The 23465-nt window shown below is 38.5% G+C and overlaps 1 protein-coding gene across 4 annotated transcripts in view; it reads left to right on the forward strand.

The window, feature by feature from the left end:
- Nucleotides 1-23465, forward strand: part of SRBD1 (S1 RNA binding domain 1) — a 132248-nt gene that overhangs the window by 47093 nt on the left and 61690 nt on the right. For all 4 annotated transcript variants that reach the window (XM_054822338.1, XM_054822341.1, XM_054822340.1 and 1 more), the window contains one exon: nt 16531-16622. In XM_054822338.1, coding sequence (XP_054678313.1) covers nt 16531-16622 — 92 coding nt within the window. The remainder of the gene's footprint in view (nt 1-16530; nt 16623-23465) is intronic.

Here is a 23465-nt window from a genome sequence, read left to right on the forward strand (position 1 = left end):
GGGAGATGCTTCAGCATACTTCTGATGTTTTCAGAGCGTGAGGGGCAGAGAATATAGACGTGCTGTGTGTCTCAAAGGGCCTTTGAGTAGGTTATTTCAGCTTGAAAAGGGATTAGATTTAGGTGACTGCGGTGTCAGACGGTTGTAACTGAAGGTGCCTATTGAGGATAATTCCTTTCTATAACTGGATCCCAGCGGTTTTGTCAAGGATGAGTAAGTGGAGGGAAGGAGAAACGATCCATTTGTCGTGGTGGGTGATACGGCAACGAGAAAGAGCATGTCTGAAAGGAGACGGCAAAAAGCACAAGCTACATGAAGCACCTTCTCCTAGCAGCAATGGCTGGGAGCAACGGGCGAGTGGAGGGGAGAGCACAGAGGAGAGAGTGGTGCTGATTTTCCTGTTCCCTTTCAATTTTGGGAGATTTGTGTGGCTTTGGTGGCTTCACGTACAGTTGTAAATGTAATCATGTCCGTCTAGCAGTTCTGTACATTAGTTATTTTCCTTTCCTTCAAACACCCAACCTTCCTGAAAGCAAATTTGTTGCTCACGTAGAAATAATGTTTTCACTTTAATTCTGTTTGCAACTGCAAGTAATATAACAGTTTCTAATTATATCAGATTATTTTATGTAACAGCAAATACTATTCATACAGCTCAGTTGTCTGTGGAGCTTTCTAAATAAAAAAACCCTGGAGGTGGGGGGGGAAGATATCCATCTATATGCAGTTATAGTTACTGCTAATATTAAATTGGCTTTTCAAGTAAAACTTCTCTCTCAAACCTAAGTAACTTTTTTATTTTCTTAAGCATCTTTGGCAGCTAAGGCAGCATGCCTACTGCCTGTTCAGTTCTTTTATTGGGTTGAACTAGAACTAACACTTGGATAAAATACATTTTGACATTTAAATTTGACATAAATGTTTCAGGGAAACAGTTTAGACATGCATCTTCCACGGGTGATTCTCTTGTCAGCATTATGATGTTATACTGTAAATATACTTTGGAAGTGGGCTTTCAGTAAAATCAGTGATGCATTTATTACTTGTTCCTGGTCTATTTTTCCTCATTGTATAAAATCACAGCTCAAAGTTACTTTGTCATTTTTTTTTTAAAGTTATTTTCTAGAAGTTAGTTTGTCATTTTTAAGTAAATCAAACTGGATATTCCTGTGTTACTTCTCAGTGATTATCTCTCTGCTGAAGGAAATGTTAACTCTGATCATCCGCTATAAGAGTAAACAGAAAGAGACATTGTCAATTTGAATGTTTTAAAATGAAATAATTTTGAAATCATGATATAGTATCCTTTTAATATATCCCATTTCTTTAGCTAACAACAATAAAAAAATACTTTTAACGGAATGCTTAATTCCTTTTAAAGGAATGCTGAAGGCTGTCCTCTTCTCTGTTCCTCTTGTTTTTCCCTTCTCCTGCGGGCCCCGGCTGGCTCTGCCGGCATCCTGCCGTCTCCTTTACCTGCCTGGCTGCAGGCGCTCGGTGCCTCCTCGGCCGTAGCCTTCTCCTTAGGGCAACTGCCTAATCACTGCCTGGTGTTTCTGGAGAAGAGCACTTGCTGGGAAGGCAGTGCTGCTGAGCATTATTAGCCAAGCAACTTAGGGGAAATTATTTTTCCTTTTGCCGGCTTCTTTTGTGATAAAGCGGTTACAGTAGGTTGTAGGGTACTGGACTTCTGGAGTTAGCAGGAGTAATGTTTTCTGATTGAGGCAGGGTTTTGAGTAAAGGGGTTGCTCTCGTGCAAAGTGAGAAGAAAAAACTGGCGGCATCTAATTCCAAGCAGATTCTCTTCCATTTTATGGTCTGTAGGGTATTTCTTCCAGGTTTTTATAAAGTGAAGATACAGATTAAATGTTGATTATAATGGTTTGTGTAAATATGTTTCATTTGATATACAATGCAGAAAGTGCAAAGCTGATTATTTTTTGGTTGACCTTAAATACCAGCATTAGGAAGCCAAGCTAATTCGTGGTTAATATTAGGTTGTGATAAACTAAAATTTATAATTGGTGCAGTGAACTGTAGGGGAGATGCTTTCTTTATGTACGTTGTCTTTGGGTCATCTGAAATACCAGCTTTTGCACTCAATACAAGTTGAAGCTTTTAATGATTAAAACAGGTCTCGTCAAAATTTTAATGGAATATGTATGGTTTAAGTTCAGGTCTACACCTTGTAAAGCATTTGTAAGTTAGTTTCCATTGGATTTAATGACAAAATATAAGTTTGGGGTCTCTTTACTGTGCCACAGTTGAAGGAATTAAATTGCATAAATCACATGGTGCTTGTGGTGATGGTGATGTTGTGAGCTTTTATGAACTTCAGAGGAAGTTAAGATTTGGAGTTTGTGAAATGTGTTTGTGGTTTCCAGGGTTTGATTAAACCCAAATCTAGGATGTGCAGTTTGTGGTATTAATAATTTTAAAGTTTTATTTTTAATTTGTAAGAAAATGTTTCAATATCTTGAACAGAATTCTGAACATACCTGTCTTTGGCTAACTTTAGAAAATGATTTTCAAATATGTAGTTTAGAAGTATTTACGTGGCCTTTTAGGATTAGAGTCTCCTTTATGCAATTTCATAAATTAGGAGGAGGGGGGAAGGAAAGTAGCAATTAGACTTTTAATATTAAAAATTGCATTTGATACTTCCTGAATATAATTTGGATCTGAATTAGTTGAACTTTGATTTATGCTTACACTTGGAAGCCTGTCCTTTCTCTGGAGGGAAATACTTAATGTTTGTGCCTTGTTCTTTTGGTGGAGGAGGAGCTTGTTACCCCACCTCTGCAGTGGATGTAAGAAATGCTCTCAGCCTCATAACAACCCAACCACTAAAAGCCCCGGAATGGTCCAGTGCAGTTCTCGGTCATGTTGTCGCCATGTGACGACATTGGTGCACAAATGTGAACTTCGTGCTGCTCCGGCTCGGGGCCGTGGAGATGCTGACGGCAGCGATAGTACTGGCCTGTCTCCCGGGGGCAGGCTGGGGACGAGGCTTGGCTCTGCCACCTTCCGCACTAGCCAGCAGAGCTGAGCAGGCGCCTGAGGGTGGAAGATGCTCTGCCGTATTAAAGGGTGCTGCTTATCCCACCCTGGCATATGTTCTCCATAGCTCCCTGTAGGAGTTGTCGGCATCAGCCAGAGAGCCTCTGGGCTCTTCGCTGCTGCGCTGCCGTGGAGGCTCTATCAGAGAAACTCTCGTTCTCATCTGGACAATTATTGTTTTAGTATTGTGTTGTCTCTTATTCTATAGCCCTGTTCTCCAACTTCTTGGGGTTTTTTTATTTTTTTTTGTGTTTGTTTGGGTCTTTTTAAGTAACAGCTGTTAGTGCTAAATTTTTAAGCTGCCATTAAAAAAAATTCTGAACCTCAGTTTAATATTATCAAAACCTCAGTTCTCAGCTACAGAGGATCCAAGTGTCCCTGTTCCTATGTAGTAGGTTTTGGAGTCTCCATTCATGGAAATATTTGAAACCTGACTGGACACAGCCCTGAGCAACTTGCTTTGGTGGACCCTGCTTTGAGTGAGGGTGTTAGACCAGCCGACCTCCGCAGGTGCCTTTCAACCATCGTGATTCCCTGGCGTTCAACAGTTTCCAAAAGTTGAAAGAGTCATTCCAAGACCCTTACTCTTTGTTGCTGGCTTGTCTTGAGGGATCCAGACATAAGAATCTAAGGACCCATCCAGTGGATGGCCCATTGCCCACATGATAGAGTAACCATAGACTCTGCCGACATTTGCAGGTGTAGGTTCTGATCATCAGCGCTTTCCATGTAACACTCTCCAGAAGACTCTTCAATCGAGTTCCAGCGTACCTTTCTTTCTCACTGCCCAGATACAAATTGGCAGGAAAGCTTTGAAATAACTTGCTCTCCATTTGAAGTAACATGTGCGGTGAGGAGAGAGAACAGAGCTTTGAATGGGGGAAGGAGGAAATCGGTAGTTCAGTCTAGGATTTTGGTTTTGAGTGGAAGTTGGGCTGTTGATGGATTATTTTTTTTTGCCTTCGAAGAAAAAGCTGAGTATTAACTTCCTGGTGCAAACTTTGTCTTCTGCTAGAGAAAACAACATAGTTGTATTTGAAAAGGATGAGTCAACAGTTTTACTTGTGTTAGTGCCTTTGTTTAAAATCGTGTAAGTGCGACCCGTGACTCCTCAAATCTTGCTGAGACATTCCCATTATAAAATGGGGGGTCAAAAAGAGGGATAATCTGGTTAAAAAGATGCATGTTCCAAGATTATTTTTTTCTGCAAAATATTTGTCGTTGGACAAACATATATAGATGTATAAATATGTTAATGAACCTTTACACTATTGTAAGATATTTTATTGCTAGAATTACAGGTAATTAAGTACTGTGTAATATACCTGTGACTGGAGAATCACTTTAAAAATTGTGGTGTAAAAAGTAGGACATAAAATAATTTAGCTGCATTTTATGATTTAGATGTAAGGATAGCTCTTCAAAAGCTAGAAAGCCATCTTATCCTATGTTTTCATATTTGGATAACAAAAAAAAATTATTTTATAATTGGGAGGGGGTGTGGAGTCTAAAAGTAATTGGTTAGAAATGAAGCATAAGAAATTTCAGTCTGTAACTTTTTAAAGTGTGTATAACTGGATGAAAAACGTGTTTTAAATGAAGTGGTCTTTCAGCATATGTTTATGCCAGTTCTAGTGATATTACTCATGGAAAATCTCCAGTGTGGATCTGTCACAACCTGAGGGAACAAATTATTCCCTTTTAAGAGAAGGGGGAAAACAAATATAACACTACCTAACTGGACTTCTATTTCACTAATTCCAGATATTTATTTTTGTCAGGTTTTTTTCCCCCTTTTGGTTACAGTCTTACTAAAGGAGTTTGTTTTTTGTAAAAACATGCAATTCGTGAATCTATTTTAAGTTTGTGAGGATTTGGTGTTAATTTTTTTCTTTTTTCACTGAGGTTATTACATACTTCTGTTTGTAATACAAAATGAGATGCTAGCCACTGTTTTAAATGGTTAAAGGATAAACAATAATATACCTAATGTTTAGCTCACTTTCATTGCGAGATATATTTGATTCAGATTAGCATTTCTTACTGTAGATGCCCAGTGGTTGCATATGATATCAGTAAAAAAAAAAATATTTAAAACTGTGACAATGAGGAGCACTAGAAAAGACATGAAAGAACCCTAGAGGCCTAAAAAGAGAAAAATGTATAATTTAATAACAAAGCACTTAATCTACTTTCATTGCTCTACAAACATTTGAGTTTGTCTTCTCACCTTTAAATCTGTATCTGAGATAAGGTAACTGAGCTATTAAAATATGCTTGGTAAGGTAAAGCAAGCTTCATTTGGTTTTTGGGGTTTTTTTAATTGGGATGAAAAATGTTACCTTTTTCTGAAGAATGAGTAACCTACTCTTTTTCTTAACTTGGTTTTTTTCTCTTTGTTGCTATAATCCTTTTTCTACTGTAACGCCACAGTTCCTTCATAGGTGATTAATAGATTTTGCTGGAAGCACTAAACTAGTACCTAAACTTTACAGCCTTTTTTCCAGTGAAGAAAAACAATTTCCTTGATGGACAGAATGGAACACGTTTTGATCAGCATCAGCTTTGAGTAGTCATAAACTAGAGTATAGGAAAATGTCAATGCAAACTGTTTTTTCCTTCATTAAAAAACTAAAACAAAACAAATGAGGACTTTAAAATTCTAAGAGCACTGCATGATTAGTTTTGCAGAAATTATTTTTGAGAGATAGCAGCATATAATTTTGATCAGGTCTGCATGAAGTACCATTTACTTTATGTAACATTTGCCTCGTATATATCGAGCTGGAGAGTAAACACAGGAGGTGAATGTATCTTTCGTGAACTAAAGCAGACAGCTTTTTTTTTTTAGGTGAATTCCAAATCAAAGTAAAGAAAGAAGAAACAACACAGCTAGAAAGACATGGTCACACTTTTCTTTGAGGTGTTAAATACTAAGGAAGTTTTCCGGCCAGCATTCATTCTGATTCCAGAATTCTTAATATGGAAAACCTGGGTACTTCAGAGTTCAGTAAACTGTGCCAAGAAGTGTCTGTAGGTTAAAAATATTTAATATGATGTCTTCAGATACAGCCTAGATATTAAGAGGGATGGGAAAGGAACAGAGGAGCGGCAGCAGAGGATCCGTGATTCCCTCACGCCGTACAGAGAGTCTGTCTACGTTGCGTTGCTCAGCCCAAATAGTAGGGGTGTAGTTGACTCCAGCCTTCCCTCGTGGCTCTGTGCTGGGGAGAGGGTGGCTTGCTAAGGAGGCATCGAGTACTGAGATCAGTGATATTGTAGGAAGGGGGCAGGGGGAACAGAATAAAGCCCGGCTTGAGCCAAAGCTACAGGTCAGAATTTTGCATGAATCAGGGCTGTGGAGGCTGGACGGCAGCACTGGCTGGGCTGCTTCCCAACTGCCCAGAGTGAGCTTTAAAGAAAATGACAGTTGCTGGAGGTGCCATTCTCCAAGAGGCATTTTGCTCCATATGTTGTGGTCTTGTCCAGTTATGCTCCACTCTGGGGACAAAGACTCCATGAGAGTTAACGTGACTCTAAGCTCCAGCCTTTAGTCTGGCTTAACTCACTGCGTTTTAGCCACAACAGTTGCTGCATCTGTGTTGCCTATTCTACCAGGTAAAAATGATTCCTGAGAGCAATTATAGTAACTGAATAGCATGTTCTTGTAGCCTTTCCAGGTAATTTCAAACTAACTGTTTGCATGTGACGCTTCTTGATACAGTTTTTATTTAACTAAATCTGAATGATCTATGAAGTTCACTGACAAATGAGCTAGGTGGGAGGTCTGTATTCACTGGAGAACCAGATGGACTGTCCTTAATGGATCGCCTGTGTCCCGCAGGAGAATGGTGGTGTGGGTGGGACAGTGCCTGCAATAGGGAAATGCTTTGGTTTGAAAATTAGACAGACCTCAGGCAGGCATCGGTTTCCCCAATTATGAACTGTTGGTGACAACACCAAATACAAATGGCACTAGCAAAGTCGAGGTATTTCTTTTTCGGTAGGAAAGCCTTATTTGTTCCCAAAACTGTATTTCTTGGTACTTTATAATGCTCCAACTTGAATAACTATGCATGAACATGAACTGCCGAGTTCCAGGGTTCTACCCTTTGCCGCTACTAATTCTAAAAGCAGCCAGGATGGACCTTATCTCTTGCTAGATCCTACGTGGCTGGAGATGGGCTGGATGAAACACCAGCTTTCCCCATGTATTGTCACTCCAGGGGTTTCTGTTGGCTGCGCAGGACAAGGTTGGTGACGGTTGCTACGCTTGCAGGAGCCGCTGGCAGGACAGCGTTGGCGATGGCCGCCTGCTCCGGAACTTGCAGCTTCCTTCGCTCTGCTGTTTTCGTGCTGTTGGGTCAGGCTTGTTGGCTTCCCCAAGCTCTTGAGAACTGGGAGGAACAGGGGCTAAGTAAGGCTGCTCATTGAGCTCTTCAATGTGCAATGGTTTCGCTCGGCAACTTCGTTTCAATAGTGTCTACAAATACACAAAACATGAGTGTTTAACATCACCTAGTGTTTCTCTTCTTTTTGAAGCTGTGACTGTCAAAATCGGTTATGTGTGCTTGTCTCCCTGTGCCCACCTCCCAGAGGGTAAAAAGAGGTTAGGTAAAATCTCGTCAATGTTTGGCTATATTTTTCTCTACTGTATATACAATTTGTTCTTCTGAGATCACTGGGATAATTTAGTTGTGTAAAACTGCATGAGTGTTGGCAGGAGTGGTCTTGATCATACCTGTTTTCATGCCTATTTTATTTTTAAAAGTGGACTCTAGGATTTTTCATTTCCCGTGTCAGTCCCGAAGCCTTTTTTTACTGTCCTTTATTCTAATGTTAACTGGCCACAGATAGGTAACTATTTAACATATTTGAATTTATTATCATTAATTCTACTTAGCATGACTTCAATGCTGTTGTATTTCTCATCACATAAAATGTGCTTTTTTTTCTTTTTAAACTTGTCCCCTTACATTTAAGGTAACATATTGTATTCTGTATTCTATAACATTACCCATATTGCCACAATGCCTTTCCTCGGTGTTTGCTGCCACAGGGAGAAGAGCAGTAGCTAAATTTTCTCTCTTAAGTTCCTACTGTACTACTGTGTTTAAAGCAAAAAATAAATGACTTAACGGCTTTTTAGTTGAATGGTTAACTTGGAAGTAGATTTTGGACCCGGAGTTCAGATTTTAAAGCTGGCTGCAAGAGCAGAAAGGCGCTTCAACTCCAGCTGCTTTATGAGCAATGACAGGACCTGTTTTCTGAAACTGTCGATGAAAGCGGTGGGGGCAGTCACAGGTGACTGTCACCTTCAGTCTTGAGACGTGCCACCCTAGGTCTTTCACTTTTCACTGCAGACATGGGGACATGTATGTCTTCTGGGGATGAATCCGCAGCACCAGTTTTTGTTCTGATAACAGCATCTGGCACTAGATTGATTTAACAGGCTATGAGGTTTGCTCTTTTCAGATATGCACTTGTAGGGCAGCTTCTGTGCAGCTCTGACATGGCCACACGCTGCTGTTGTTTTTTCTGCCTCCTAGCACCACGTGTGAAGCTAAAGCTCTTTGACACCTGCCATTTGGACCCTTTTCTTACTGAAAAATGTCATCGTTTTCAGACAAGATGAAGACAGATATCTGATCATTCTTCTCTTTGCAGGGATGTTCTGAGGGCATGGTTCCTACACAGATGAATAAAGGATTCCAGGCCATAGCTATACAGTTCGTTTTATTAGTGTAGTATGGCAAGTAGTTTTTGATTCAGAGGTTCATAGAGTTATATCAAATACAGCAGAAATTAAAGCATGGTATCTCATTGTTACGTGATGTATATGTATCTCAAACTTATTTCACTCTGCTGCAAGTAGCAATTGTCTTACTGTGTTAATGGCAGGAAATGTCACGCCGCTTTTCTTTGGGGAGGGGCATGATGGTAGTTCAGGAATTGAAATCAGAAAATTTTGAACTTTTCTGATTGTGCAAGTAGTGACATGTTTTATGTGGGATACATTTTCTGCGTTCATCCAAATCTGGAAGTTAGTAGAACTGGGCTGCATTTTCCAAAGTAGTAACTTTTTAAAGGGAGTAGCTTTTTAAATCCTACGGCACAATTGCATCTCCCACATTCCTGAAACCTGTTTTCTGCTAACAAATAGGTAATCAGATTGTGTGGCTCAGAACATAATTGTCCTTATGTTTGAAAAATCCTTTCATTATGTTTGATTATAGGCAAAATGCTCTTAGAATCTAAAATCAACACGCAGTCCTCTTCTATACTCCAAAGCAGTGACAGTTGAAAATGTTGGGCTTTATTAGCCCTAATATTATCCAGCTTGCAGGGGAGTGGGTAATACTTGAAGACAACTATTTCAATAATTGTATTTTTTAATATACTTACAAATTTTTCAGTCTGTCATACATTTCTTCTGAGAGTTGGGTGCAGGTCTTTTTAGTTAAACTGGCTTTGATTTTTTGTATTCCTTATAAAACAGACGTTGAGGAATTCATGCATTTCATCTAATGTTGAAAGACTATAATTTGGTACTTCATTAAATTTTTCCTGTGCGTATTGTTCTTCATCTGAAGTGCATACTTCAATTCTGTAGTGAAGTTTAGTTCTGCATAAGCATACTGGAAAAATGGAAAATCATATATCATTCTAAGACTTAATGTTATTTCAAGATAAGTCACTATTAATGATTTGAAGCAATGATACAAAGTGTGATTAGATTATCTTGCTGAACACCGGTAGAAACAGGCCTAATTCTTTTTTCTTCAGTAGGTTCTAAAGATCTATGCTGTCTACCGAGAAAGCCACCAGCTTGACTGGTGCTAAATATCATTTGTGTCTGAACAGGAGAGAAATAATCCTTAATGCAAGGATGATTGCCTTGAAATTCTGTCATTTCAGAAGGTGCTTATTTATTGTCCCTGTTTGTAGCGTCAGCAAGCTGTTTCAAAAGTAGGGTTTGTGACTGGAAAGAGGTACTGTTGTTCTGTGTTGTAATTTGCTGCATGACAGAGTTCCTGGTTTGAAACAATTTAATAATTTTTACTTTAAAAGTAGATTGAGTTGGTCAGGACAAGATTGCTTTCTTCTTTGTACGGCATCGTTTCTGGTAAAATTTGTGAAATGCTGAGCAAACTTATGTTTGTTCTACATGAGTAGAAACGTTTACGGACTTTTTTGTTGTGAATTCAAAGCACTGGTTGTAAGCAGAATTTCAGCTAATATTTTTCCATGGAAACTTACAGAATGTGGCTGAGGAACAACATGGGGTCTGTATCACTGCTTATCATTTGATGTGCTGTGTGAAGACACTTTGTGGGCTTAACTTCTTGTGTGCTTGGGAGCATCTGAGCAGGAACTGTTCTTTAAAACTGTTTCCCCGCTCTCCCCCCATCTAATTCTGACTCACTAGGAGTCACTATGAGCTTTTCTGTAGTATTTTTGCAAGACAGATGTAACACCTCTTATCTGACTGATTTTGAAAGGTGGACTTCCACATAAGCAAAACTTGTGTGGTATGTAGTGACTAAAAGTTTTGAATGAAGGAATGGAAATTCAATGAAAATTCCTTTCCTATTAAACAGTATATTTTGTCATTGGAAAATGTATTTAATACTGGGGTATCTCCTGAGTTCTATATATTGTTAAAATTTAAAGCTAAATCTTTAGATTATTTAAAAGCACAGATGAATTGTATGGTTTTTGGCTTAGTTCTGTTGAATAATGATTGCTTTCTAGTATAATCTTTTTTCATGATCCATCTTCCTTTGCCATACCACTAGCTCAATGGAGCTGGGGGGAAAGACCAGATTTTTAATTTAATATCATCTGTCAGAATGAACAGGCTTTTAAAAATCTTTTCGGGCTTTTTATTCTTTGAATACATTATTGAGTATATACCAGAACCTTTTTATCTTGCACTTTCATGACATATGTTCCTCATAAGAAAAAAAAAAAAAAAGAAAAAGTAATGGCTTAGCTGTGTCAGAGCCAAGGTCTGTCAAGCCTGGTATCCTATTGTTCCTGTGGCAAAGCGTGTGTGGCTGAATAAATCACAGCGTCTCGCTCAGCCTGCGCCGGGCTGCAGTCTCCAGTCGGCCGTATTCATCACCTCCCCAGCAGAAGGAACTGTGCTGTGCATAGTTAAAAGGACTGGAGTGCTCACGTAGACAAACGGGAGACCCTGGGAATGGCAGGTAACTGCCCGTGACAGCAAGAAACCTGCAGCTTGCTGTTGGTAATGAGTTGTCAGAGTTGTTTCTGCCATGGGCAGTGTCCTGCTTGACAGGAGAGGAAAGAGGGAGACACAAGTCAAAATGCAAATAAAGGGATTATTGCTGTTTCATCTGAAGAGCATCTTTGACCTCTCTTGGGTGGTTTTCGTTAGTCGCCAAAAATGGGTATGTAGGGAGACATATAAGAACAGACGCAAGCATCCTATTTCTCTAGTACTTCCATAGCACTCAACCATTTTTGGCTTAGGCTCTTCTGGAGCTAGTTGTGACTTCTGTGTTTTCAGTAAGGCCCAATGGATTTCTCCTTCATGAAATAGCCCAATCTTCTTTTGAGCCTGTACTTAATTAAGTCTTCCCTGCCCCTCCACAGTTTGTTTTCAATCACTAAATCTATCAACATAATTAAAGCTTGTAGCATTCCAGTCGAGCTTCTAAATGTACCATTCTTTTCTAGCAAATATTTTGTCATTTTATTTAATTTTATTTTTTCTGCCCTGGGTAATTCTTAAGCCAATTATTTTAGTAAGTAACACTAAACAATCCTTTGACCCCTCTGTACTTTTGCCCTTTGTGGGAGCCTCTAGCTTTTGTTGCCATAGGCTTATGAAGAATATATTTATCAGTTAATATGTAAAAAGTTGGGTTAGAGGATTTAACCACAATTACTAAATTTTGATTGGGAAGGGAGATCTATTTTGGCAGATGATCATTTTAGGAAAATCTGGGCCCATTTTGAGGTTGACATACCCTTTGCTTTCTTCCAAGTATTAATACTGGTCTCTTCTTTGCACTGGTATTGTTTCTAAAAATGTTATTTTAAAGGCTTCAAGTTGTAAATCAAGGTTTTGGAGATTGTAGGAACAGTAAGTTTATGTAAAGTTGGATAAAGTTACTTTTTCTCTCTCTGTAGGTTAGTAATCCAGTGTTGCATGTGATTGTGGGGAAATTACTTCAATGTAATAAAATAGTCTGCAATGTTGGTAAGGTTCATGAAAATGTCAGGAAGCTGCATCCATCTTTAACCCTAGAAGCCTCTAGCCTGACATATCTTTTTTTCCTTATACCTCCATTAGATTTTTGCGCAAAGATTTTCAACAAAAACTTACTACCTAAGAACGTTTTAAGTTTTTAAGAAAGGTACATGCATGTACACAAAATTGTAATGTAGTTAAACAATTATTGATAACTACCTTGTTACATGTAATCTCTACTTACCTACAAAATTGCATAATGGTAATAGCTTTGAATTTAAACAAAAATAAATTGCAAGTATTCTTAGATGATTTTTTTACCTTTTACAAGAAATTTTTTACCTGAAAAAAGCCTAAGAGATTGAAAATCTGAATGTTTTGAACAGGCCTTCAAATTATCTTTTCATACCAAATATGTAATGCTTATTAAAGCTGAGTAAGAAAATAACTTGCTTTAGCAAATGTTAAAAGGCTCCTTTTTAAAACAGTTGACCCCAGCCAGCGTGCTCTGTAGCATAAAGCACCACCAGGTGGTGCTGGTGGAATATATTTACTGGGGGTTTCATGGCACCTCCACTCTGTCTTAACTAGTGTAGACGAGACGGGTGCGGTATACGAAAACTTACTTTCCGGGCAACAAGCCTGTCTGTACAATTAAAAAGAGTAAATTGAAGTATTGTGGAGGGGTGCTTTTAATTTTTAAAAGTTGGATATAGATGCTGAGGGAAAACGCTGATCTGTAGGGTGGCGAATGTGGGAAGCAGACGGTATGGAGCCGTAATCCCAGGTTCGTCACCTGCTTTTTTGTTAATTCCGAGAGCAGTTTATGAAGCTTGTTCATTCATGTACTATGAGCATATCCTATCGTGACCATTTGCTTGTTTACCTACTACATTTTGACTTTAAGTAGCAAAATAACTTTTTAATCGTGTTGTTTTAACTGTTAAGATTTTGGTCAGTGCAAGAATCTTTCCTCTTAAGGAATGCACAGAAAGAAGGATCTCATTTTATGAGGGAGTAGGGGAGTCTAGTTTTCTGTTTTAAAGCATTATGTGGCTTAAAGTCAAAGTAGAAACAAACTCTAGTTCTGAACATAGACAGATTTTTAGATACAGTTTTTACCAACTCTTATGAGGGCTTTCTTTTGACTCTCTTGAAAATTGTATCCTTTAAAAAAAAGGGGGGGGGAAGGTTAGAGAACAGTGTGGAACCGCAAAAGTTTGGAGTAAATTTCTATGGCCTACTGAGTTGAGCAGGTTTGGTTTTGTCTTAATGTGCCCTGACATAAAATATGTATATTCTTTGAAAGCATGAAGTAGAGCATTTTACAGCATTAAATTAGCTTAAATTGTCCTATACAGCATCCCCCTTTTAAAGAGAATTATTAGAATTTGGAAAACAAACAATGTCTGTGAACCAAAGGGACTGTCTCCTGTCTAGTCAAAAAGCAAAATCCAGAACAACTGCAAACAAAAACCCCCAAACCTATTTTGCTTGTAACTTTAGTATTGTCACCAAGCTAAATATTTTAGCATTGTATGTGCCAGTGCCACATTAGTAACCACCTCACTGCAGCTAAAAACAAACTAAATAAAACCACATGACAGCCACTAATATGTCTGTAAAATCTTGGTTGACTATGGTTGACCGAACCAGAGGATAGTTTCTTTGGAGTTTGTGGCCCTACCCATTTACTCTTGGTAGCAAAGTTATTTAACGTCTGGATTTTACTGTCTTAGGCACAATGGTATGGGGTTCTGCGTGAGCGGAAATTCTTCCCCTTCTTTCCCAGTCTGATACACCAAATACCTCGTAGAATAACTGCATGCGTATACAAAACCATCTCAGAGTGGATGTCAAATATCCAGTGTATGCTGCTTCTGAAAGTGATTTTTATGTCTTGTTTTCCTGCTTGAGATAATTTTTTACTTGTCTTCCCCGCCCCTCCCCCCCCCGTGTATAAATATTCTTGTGCTAGAGGAAAGGAAATGTGGCCTCTTTAAATGTTTCTTTCTCCCACCCTTAGTTTAATTTTATTTACTCATTTTAGGAAGGAGGTTTTGTGCTACCTACCTTAAAATTTGATACGATTCCCTTACTACCATGGAATGATAGTGTTATTGCATTACTCTCGCTTCTGAAAATTATCAGTGTAGCGTTTATGAGAATCAATAAAATGTCAAATGTGTTAAAATTCCCATCCGGGTCACTTTTTTTTTTTTCACTGCACAAAATATCAGGAGGGATCAAGCAGTAAGCTGTGTGCAGTAATACAGTTTATAGTACAGCACTGTAAAATCTGTGCAAAACACTGATTTTATGTAATTTTTTTTAAAATCTAAGTGTAATATCAATGTATTAAATTTAGAAGTTGCATGAGAGGCAACTTTTTGGATCTGTTCAAATACAAAGATTGAAGAGCGATTAGTGAAAAGCTGTTAAAGTATGTGCTAACGTGTGTGGTTTTTTGGAAGCAAGATCCAAAAAGGGAGCACTTGCCAGACATGCCTTTATAGGGTGTGAACAGGTTAAGAAATACATTCTGCTGCATTGTTCTTTAAACTACCCGCTCATCAGAAAAATCGGTTTGATGGGGCTTCTGTCAACGTCTTGGTTTTTCAGCCGTTAGGATTTTGTGGTATGACCACAGTTCTGAACTCGGTTATGCGACTGTTTTCTGAATGTCATTTGTAACGAAGGAATGCCCATAATACTGAATCTTTTTAAAAGATCATGTAAATAGTTTCATTTTCACTTGCCTCGTTCAGCTGGCCGCAGCAGTTTTTTTGCCCTGTTAAACCGGTTGTTTGAATGGATCTGGAGTTATGCTAATACAAAAGAGGACAGGATTTTATTCTCTGTGTTTATTGAAAGATCCAGTCTCTCTGTAATATTGAAATGTTCTTTTGAGTTTTGAGTAACGATAAAAATCTGACTTGTGTGTACAGCACTCTACCAAATTCCAGTTTTGATTAGAAGGAGGGGGCAGGAAATCTGTAAAAACAAGAGTAAGAAATTCTTACCTTTTTATATCTGCATTTTACACTGTTTACTGTTAAGACACTTGGAACATTGAATGGGAAGTGTTTTATCTCTGAGTTATTCTCCAGCTTTTTGTAAAGGGAGAGGCTTCTAGATATCCATTTCTTTATTTAAAACTTTGACCTACTAAATGTTCTTAAAAGGAAAAATTATAGTCTAATTTTAAAACAATATAAAGCAAAGTTACGATTTTTACTGAAAGGTCTGGTTCTTAAGGATTGCGGTTTCCCTCCTTATGGCAAAGATAAGGTTATTCTAAGAGTGGAATAGGAAAAGTAAAAATAGTTCTGAAACCGATAGTGTTCCTCTCCCGTGCAGTAGCTGTACGATGCCTTAATTATCAACCTGAAATTCAAGTTCTGTTGAAGTTATTTGAAGAAATATGCTGTTGATTCAGCGGTGTCAAAATTTCACAGCTGAAAATAAACTTAACACTGTGAATACTTGATTGCCGTTTTCTCTTGAGTGGAACTAGAGCACTCAAGGGTTTTTTAATTATGTGTTGTGATTTGAATTGGTGAGTTTATCATCATCACTGAATGAGTTTGAGGTGCGCGGTAGATACGTGAACGGTAGTTTAAGTTACTGAAGACATGCAGTCTGTGTTTTTCTTTGGGGATGGCAGCGAGAGCGGAGAGAAGATGGTATTAAATGCTGCTGAGAAGGGAGCTGCAGCTCTGTGGCTCAGGCAGGGTCGAGTTGGGGTTTTTCCTGAGTATTTTAGGGCAGCTAGCTTTAGACAGTGTGCATGCACACAGGACTTGGGTTCGTGCAATACTTTAATTGATGTTAGACTTCAGAATCTAGGTGTCTTTAATGAAATTGTGAGGTAGGTTTTTGTTTCATTTATGGAAGCTGGTTTGCCTGTTCACTTCTGGTAACACTTGTTTCTTGTGTTCATTATTTCTGTTGCAAGACTACTACAGGGGCTGATGTCGCGCACAGTGTGTATTTATAATAGGGCCGGAATTGAAAAAGAATGGGTGTTGCAGGTCAAGGAGGGGTGTTTTGGCTTAAATGGAGATCTTTTGTTTTTTTTGTCTGTACTGTCTTACTTTTATAAATATTCAGCTGATTGAAAATATTTTTAAAACGAGGCTCTAAAAAAATAAAATTCCAAATATTCAATTAAGTCACTTGCTAAGTCCTTCAGTTGTGTTGTTCAGTTATGTGGTGTTTTGATTATTTGCCATTTTATTTTTCAGCATTGTCAGTGAAGCAGGAGCGTCCATCTACAGCGTCAGTCCTGAAGCGTCCAAGGAAATGCCAGACCTAGACCCTAACCTAAGAAGTGCAGGTAGGAAATGTGTTTCATTTTATCACCATTTCAACATGGAGCTCAGGTCTCAGTCCTCAGACTGTATTGTTTATAATATTAAGTATAATAATAATTAAAAGTATAAAAAGCGAAGGTTTTGGATGTTTTGTTTCTAAACTTTAATTCTTTTATCATTTCACATTTGAAGTCCTAGGTATGCAAATCAGTGACATCATCTTCTACTAAGGCCCGTAATGTAATGGCCCTTGTCCTTCAATAGGCTGGTACAGGAGAATTTATGGGGATTAATATAACCAATGAATTGCATAAACTTTCACAGTTGGACATGTCTGTGCCCACAAGAGCTAGATCTTCCATCTCTTGTCCCCTGTACGTACACAAATCTCTCTAACAATTAAACACTTCAAGGATGAGAAGAAAACCATAAGAATAGAACAGGTAATTTAAAGGTGTACATTCATTGCGATCACTTTGAAGTCTTCATGTAGCTGAATATAGTTCTCAAGAAATACTATTTAGTTTTAGTTCTTAAAAAAAAAATAAATCTATTTCAGCATCAATGTTACTGAGTTATGATACAGCCCCAGTTCTTAGAAATGTGCAAGTGTTGCCACTCATAATTTTCAGTGTTTGGTTAAAGAGTCTTTAAAGATCAAATTCCTAGCAGCTTCGTTGGTGTCCAAATTCTACTGGTGGATTTGGTTTATTGGGAGACAGCTGTAAGGGCAGGTCTGAGGTTATTTTTGGATTACTTCATTTGTGTATTTTTACTTGTGTGTCTTTTTGTATTTGTTTATCTCAGGGTTTTTTTATTTTCTTGGTTTTCCTGCAATTTGCTGTCATAGTCAATCAAATAGAGCATATTTGAAACTGCAGTAATACTCATGTATAAATCTTTTCCAGTCAAAGTTATACTGATCTTAATTTTAATGTTATTCTAGCAGCTTACTGGCCTGGAAATCCTTAGGATGGTGTAAAAGTAGATCAGCAGAAAACAGTTCTGAAGTTACGTGGTATTTGGGAGCAAAACTTTCTAGAATTCTGCGTGTTGCCCTTTTCTTTCATTTCCACGAAGGTGAAAAAGGGATTTGTGTTAACTCAATGTTTCAAGTGACTGTTTTTACAGGAATATTCTTTAAATGTCTATATCAGCCCTTCCGTTTGCAGGACAGGTCTCTAGCTGCTTCTTGCTTGACTCTTTCCTGCCTGCCTGCCAACGGACTCCGTTGTGATTATTTCTTCCCTGGGCCACAGAGGTTCTGAATGTGTCACGGTGTGGCCAGAGAGAATATTAGGCATGTGACATTTCTCTATTTGTGACAGATGCCACTAACTTTCTCTTGGCCCAAAGGGGTGGTTTATGTTGCTGATATATTAAATGTGGGTTTAGGGTTGATGTAAATGAAAACACTGAAAAGGAGGAAATCTAATTATTAACACTATACTTTTCCAGATGTACATAACTTTCCTTTTTTTCCAAATTTAAGTTTTGAACATTTCGGACATTTTTATTTAGTGTTGTGCATCATATACAGTAAATTAAAATCAAATTTGTAATACATGACCAATTTCAGTATTAATTATCTAGACTTCATAATTTCCCCATTATTACTAGGAATTGCTTCAGGCATAACTTAAGTGCTGTTGCATCTGGTTTGAAAAGCATCAGCAATTTTAATGTGCTGCAGCAGCACAAAGTGAATAGAAATTGAAAAAGGGTAGGATAGAAAGTGAAAAATAAGTGCTTAGTTTCATGGATGTTGGCTGGTATGGAACTGACAGCTAGAAGTATATTTATTACAATAGAGTCTTTCTAGAAGTTTTAGACTTTTTCTTCTTGACGTTTTTTGGTGTCAATTTGTAATTAGCTGTGCTAAAGCTGTGGACATTTTTTTTTAAAGCTGAACATAAAAATGTGACATAACATTAGAGGAAACATCAACTGATGTTTGGGGGTTTTTTTGCAAACTTTTTTTTCTTGACTAGCTTTTACTTTTGTTCTTTTGATTTTCCTTTAATTTGCAGCAAACAGAAAAGTGACATGGTGTCAAAGCTGCCTTGCTTTTTATTTTAATTGTGTTACATCATGTCAGATTCTGTGCTTACATGATAGCATTTAGTACATTAAAGGAAGCTGACAGCTGCATGATGAAGTGTGACATTTATAGTTAAAATAAAAGGTGCAACTGATGTTGAGATATCTGTGATCTTAACGCAGTTTGCCACTTTAACATTTTTCTCAACACAAACTTTAGAGAAGGGTTTGGGGTTTTTTTGAATTACACAGGTAGGCCTATGTTTGTCCATCAGGTACGTAGATGTAAAATATTAAATAATGCATATTATATGAGAACTTACTCTGGCATCTTGTGGTATGATCTGTCATATTTGCAGTTCTGTTTAGCAACTGTTTGTAGTAAGTTTTCACTTCATGATAAAAATATTACCTTAGTAATTTCTCCTTGGCTGAGCATTGTATATAGGGGGAAAACCAGCAACCTTTAGCATTTCTTGGGGGTGCTAATTAAAGATATTAGTTAAGCCAAGAACACAACTGTTTTGGTTGGGGGTTTTTTTTCCCCTTTGAGCTGTCTTTGAAGGTCATGAATGACATGGATTTGTAATAAATGAATAAATGATTGAGAAATATCTCATTGTAAACTAATAGCGTATGTATGCACTATAGTGGAAAGTCTTTATAGTCATCTGTACAGCGCTTTTAGCCAAAATTGCACATGCTTGGGAAAAAAAAAAATGCTCATTTCGTAAACAATTTGCTGGTATCTACAGTGCAGAGAATGGAATAAGGTCTCTCCAACTTTAGAATTGTTCTCCAGAGATGGCTACCTTCTTTATTGCACTAGGCAATACCAGCTCCTAATGTCAATTCTTTACACTGAACCAGGTTCTTTAAAATTTCTATAGCACCAAATCTGAATATTTCATGAAAGTGCAGAAGCTTCTGTACTGCTGCTCCATTTCCTACAAAATCTTCTGGAGTGGGACTCAACTAAGTAGATAGTAAAGAACTTGATGAAATCTAGTTACTTGTGTTTGAGTAGAGTGAGAAGGTATATATCCCCTTCTGACAGTCATTGTAGGATTAATGAGCAGAACAGCTATTTCTCAGCCTCACAGAATTGGGAGATAAGAGGCTTATAGGCCAGAGCAATAAAAGGATTTCCTACTTGATAGGCTGAGGAAGTTCAGCTGCAGCAGATTAGGAGGGTTCTGTCTAGAGAACAAGCCACTGGAGTTCAGTAATGGGAGTTTTTGGATGGACTTGCGGTAGGGTTGCGGCCTGACAGAGAAGGGAATGCAAGGCTTCCTTGAATTCTCCTTCCCAAAAGCTGTGCCTGAGGACAGGCTGAAGGTCTGGGGTGGGAATTGTTGTAGGGGAGAACAGACACTGTAAAAAGAGTGTTTAGCAAGCCGGGAATGTTGATCACCTTTGTGAAAGTTGTTAATATGTGCCCCCTCAAGGCTTCGCGGCTGCCTGCTCTAGGGTTAGTGGAATGGTAATGAGGGAGCTGCGAGGCTGGGTGGGTGACTGCAGTTCTGTGTCTGCCCTGGTGTGTGTCCTCTGGCAACCCTCTTAGAGAAGACAAATGTTTAATTTGGTGGATTTTTCATAAAGCCATCAAATTCATATTTGCTTGGCTGACCTGTTCTTTTGCTGGGTTTTTTCTTATATCTTTCCTCCTGAGCTACCATCAGTGTAACACTTCATATTTAACCTTTGGTTAGCTTTTACTTACGGCATCTTCAAGGAGGAGTTTTTCACTGTAACTTGTCCATAAGATCTTCTGGATTACTCTAGGTCTCTGTGCTTGAGATTTGCTTGTGCCTTTTTTTTAATGGAAGGCCTGGATGCAAGTTTCCCTTTGAAGTAGTTTTAAGTGAACTGTTCCTTGGCCTTGCAAGTTTACCAGTAATTCTTTTTGCCATCAGTTGTCTTTCATTATCAGAGTGGTTGAGAAGACTGTCTTGATGTGGTGGTATTTGTGTGAGTAAAAAGAAGAAAGCTAAACTCAGTGGTGACAAGCATTTCTCCCTCAGATGGATGGACTCTGTGACAATCAGCGTCGACCTGTTTTCGGTTGCTGTCACTGGGCCTCTGAACTCTGGAATTAAATGGTTTTCCAAAGGCTGATATCATCTTTGGTTTACCTCCATCCTGTCCTGTATAGTTTTGCCCAAGGGTTTATTTTGCTGTGCAGAACCTGTATTCCTAATGAAAATGAGGCTTCTGGGATGAGAAATAAAATGTCTGTGCAGGTGTCAGTACGTAGACACTGCCACGCTTTCTGTTTTTTCTCTGATAGTGGCTCTCCATTTCTACGGTTCCTTGTTGTTGCAAATGCTTGTTGGCTTGAACAAGTTTGGGTAGACCAAATGGGAAGACTGTGGAGGGACAGGTGAAGTATATCAAAAGTGTAAGCACGTATGACTTGTGTTGAAGGATTAACACACGGAAATATGGATGCCTGGAAACTTTTGAAGGTATGGTCAGCTAGTGGTGGTTTTCTTGTTGTCCTTAGTACAAGGACGATAAAGGATGCACCAATTGTTTGGCATGTACTCACGTCAGAAGTTTTTTCTTCTGCTGCCTGTCCACCTCTTGAAGTGGATAGCATAATGAAATGAATGTTGCTTACGAACTCTAAGAACCAGAGAAAACTGCTGAATTCTGGTGAAACAGTGGCCTGATGGTGGAGAATCGCTATGAGGCAGTAGTCATGCTGGGATTTTACCCTGGTTTCAATATACGCTCAGTTTTATTAAATGAGAAATGCCTTCATTTCATTAAATTGATAAAGTACCTTTCATCTTGAGATGACTGCTCTAACAAATAAGCAATTTCTTCTTTCTTTCACTATTTAAAAAGCAAAATAACAACCTAATGCACTGTATTGCATTGATTGATAAAAATGTAGACAAACCTGAATGCGTAGAATTCTTTAAACACAGGATGAGGTGGGAAGGGGGGTTATGTCTCTTCAAACATCATGTTTGTGCAATCACTTGTTAGAGGAGATTTCATGCTAAGCCTCTCTGATTTATTTCCATACCTTAATGCAATCATATGCATTTGGTTTTTAATTTGCAATTCTGTGTTCAGATGGTGAAACAAGAGCAACATACTTGGGCTTGTCTAATGCAGCAACTCCAAGAAATGCTCATTTTCCTTTCAGACATGAAGGGCCTGGGGTCCTCTGTCAAGACCACATAGCTGTGTCACCCAGTTAGGAAAGCAACAAATGTAGATAAAATATTCCCTAAAGTTACCTTTTTTTGCAAAGATTTGGAATACTAACAGGGCAAGCGTGTGTGTCGTGCTGTATGCACAGGTATGACCCAGTACAGAAACTGTGTTGCTTCTAAAGGATGATTTCTGAGGATAAAGAAGAATCTCAGAGAGCAAAAGGTCACACAGCACAGCTTGCCTTAGCATTGTCAAATCCCATCTGCTTGTCTCCTCTCCACAGGGCAGAATACATTGGATTATTGTACGCTCAAAGTTCAGCACACCACTTGCACTTTTCCTTGCAAAAGAAAGCCTTATAGGCTTTGGGGGCTTGTTAGGACTTTGAGACTGTCATGCTACAGGGTTTTATTCCCTGGGGTGCTGTTAAAGATAGAGACATACAGTTCAGAGCTGTCATGCTGGCCAGCAAGTAGAAGGTAGAGATTGGAAAAAATGTAATTTCTTTTGACTTTATCTTAAGGAAAGTAAAACAATTTGATGATTAGATGTGTGGGACATAGTGCCTTGATGTCTACTTGAGCTAATTTCTTCATCTTCTTAAAAGAGCACTACTCCCCCTTGGCTACTCAGGAGAGAAGGTCATTTTTCAAAAACTTTATTGGACAGAAGTCTTACGGTTAAACCATTCGCACTGCTTTCTAAGTAGAAGCTTCCTTCTACAGGAATCCTCATAGAGGATTGGTGCAAGTTCCACAAGGTTTCAGAAAGAGTTAGAAGAAAGTAAGCGCTGAATTCTTATGCATTAAAACATTTTGCCAGCCCGTTTAGTTGGGTTATGCACAATTACAGCAGTACAAAATGAAATTGTATTCCATCTTTCATCTGCTGCAGTCTGTAGCATTTAAGAATTAGTGGCATGTGAGAGATGGTATGTAATCGTTAACATCCTGCTCATCAGCACTGTGTTTCCTTTGAAGCTGTAGAGTGTAGTAGTAGGCTGGGGTAGAGGAGTTTGAGCTTCTGTAATCTGCAAGATCAAGACCCACTTATTCCCTATGGCTTCTGCCTTGTTACAGAATTAAAACAGGAGATTATTTTGAGCCAGGTGAAAACTCTTCTGTCTGGTTGGTTTGGATCAGTATTTTCACTATGCCAAGACTGGTGTGTGTGTGTGTAGCTTTTAACTGAGCATCATTCTCTGTGCACGTTAATGTTTGCAACTGATGTGTAATCTTTGTGTGCTTTGTGGAAAGATGTGATGTTCACTTCGCCTTCCTCTCATTTACCTATTTCTTATATCCCAGATGGATCTGAGTTCAGTAGACAGACTTGGCCTTTTATTTACAGAGCATCGTTTTCTGCGCTTCTGAACAAACTGAAAATATCCCACCAGTTCTGTATCAGAGTGATCTCCAGAAGCAGAGCGCTAGTCCAGGCTCTGGTAAAGCCAGTTTCCCTTAGCATAAGAGTTATGAAAGTGATTTACTTCCCTCCCTCTGGATGTAACTCTGTGCATGTGTGTGTCTGTGTTTTCCTTAGAAGGCTTCGTTGCTTCTTTGAAGAGAGGAGCCAGAGGAACAATGGAGTACAAGGATGCTCTTCAATTCAAGGAGTTTTGGGCTGCTTTTAATATAGCAGTGTGATGTGTTACT

The sequence above is a fragment of the Grus americana genome, chromosome 3 (assembly GCF_028858705.1).
Source record: "Grus americana isolate bGruAme1 chromosome 3, bGruAme1.mat, whole genome shotgun sequence".
Lineage (NCBI taxonomy): Eukaryota > Metazoa > Chordata > Aves > Gruiformes > Gruidae > Grus > Grus americana.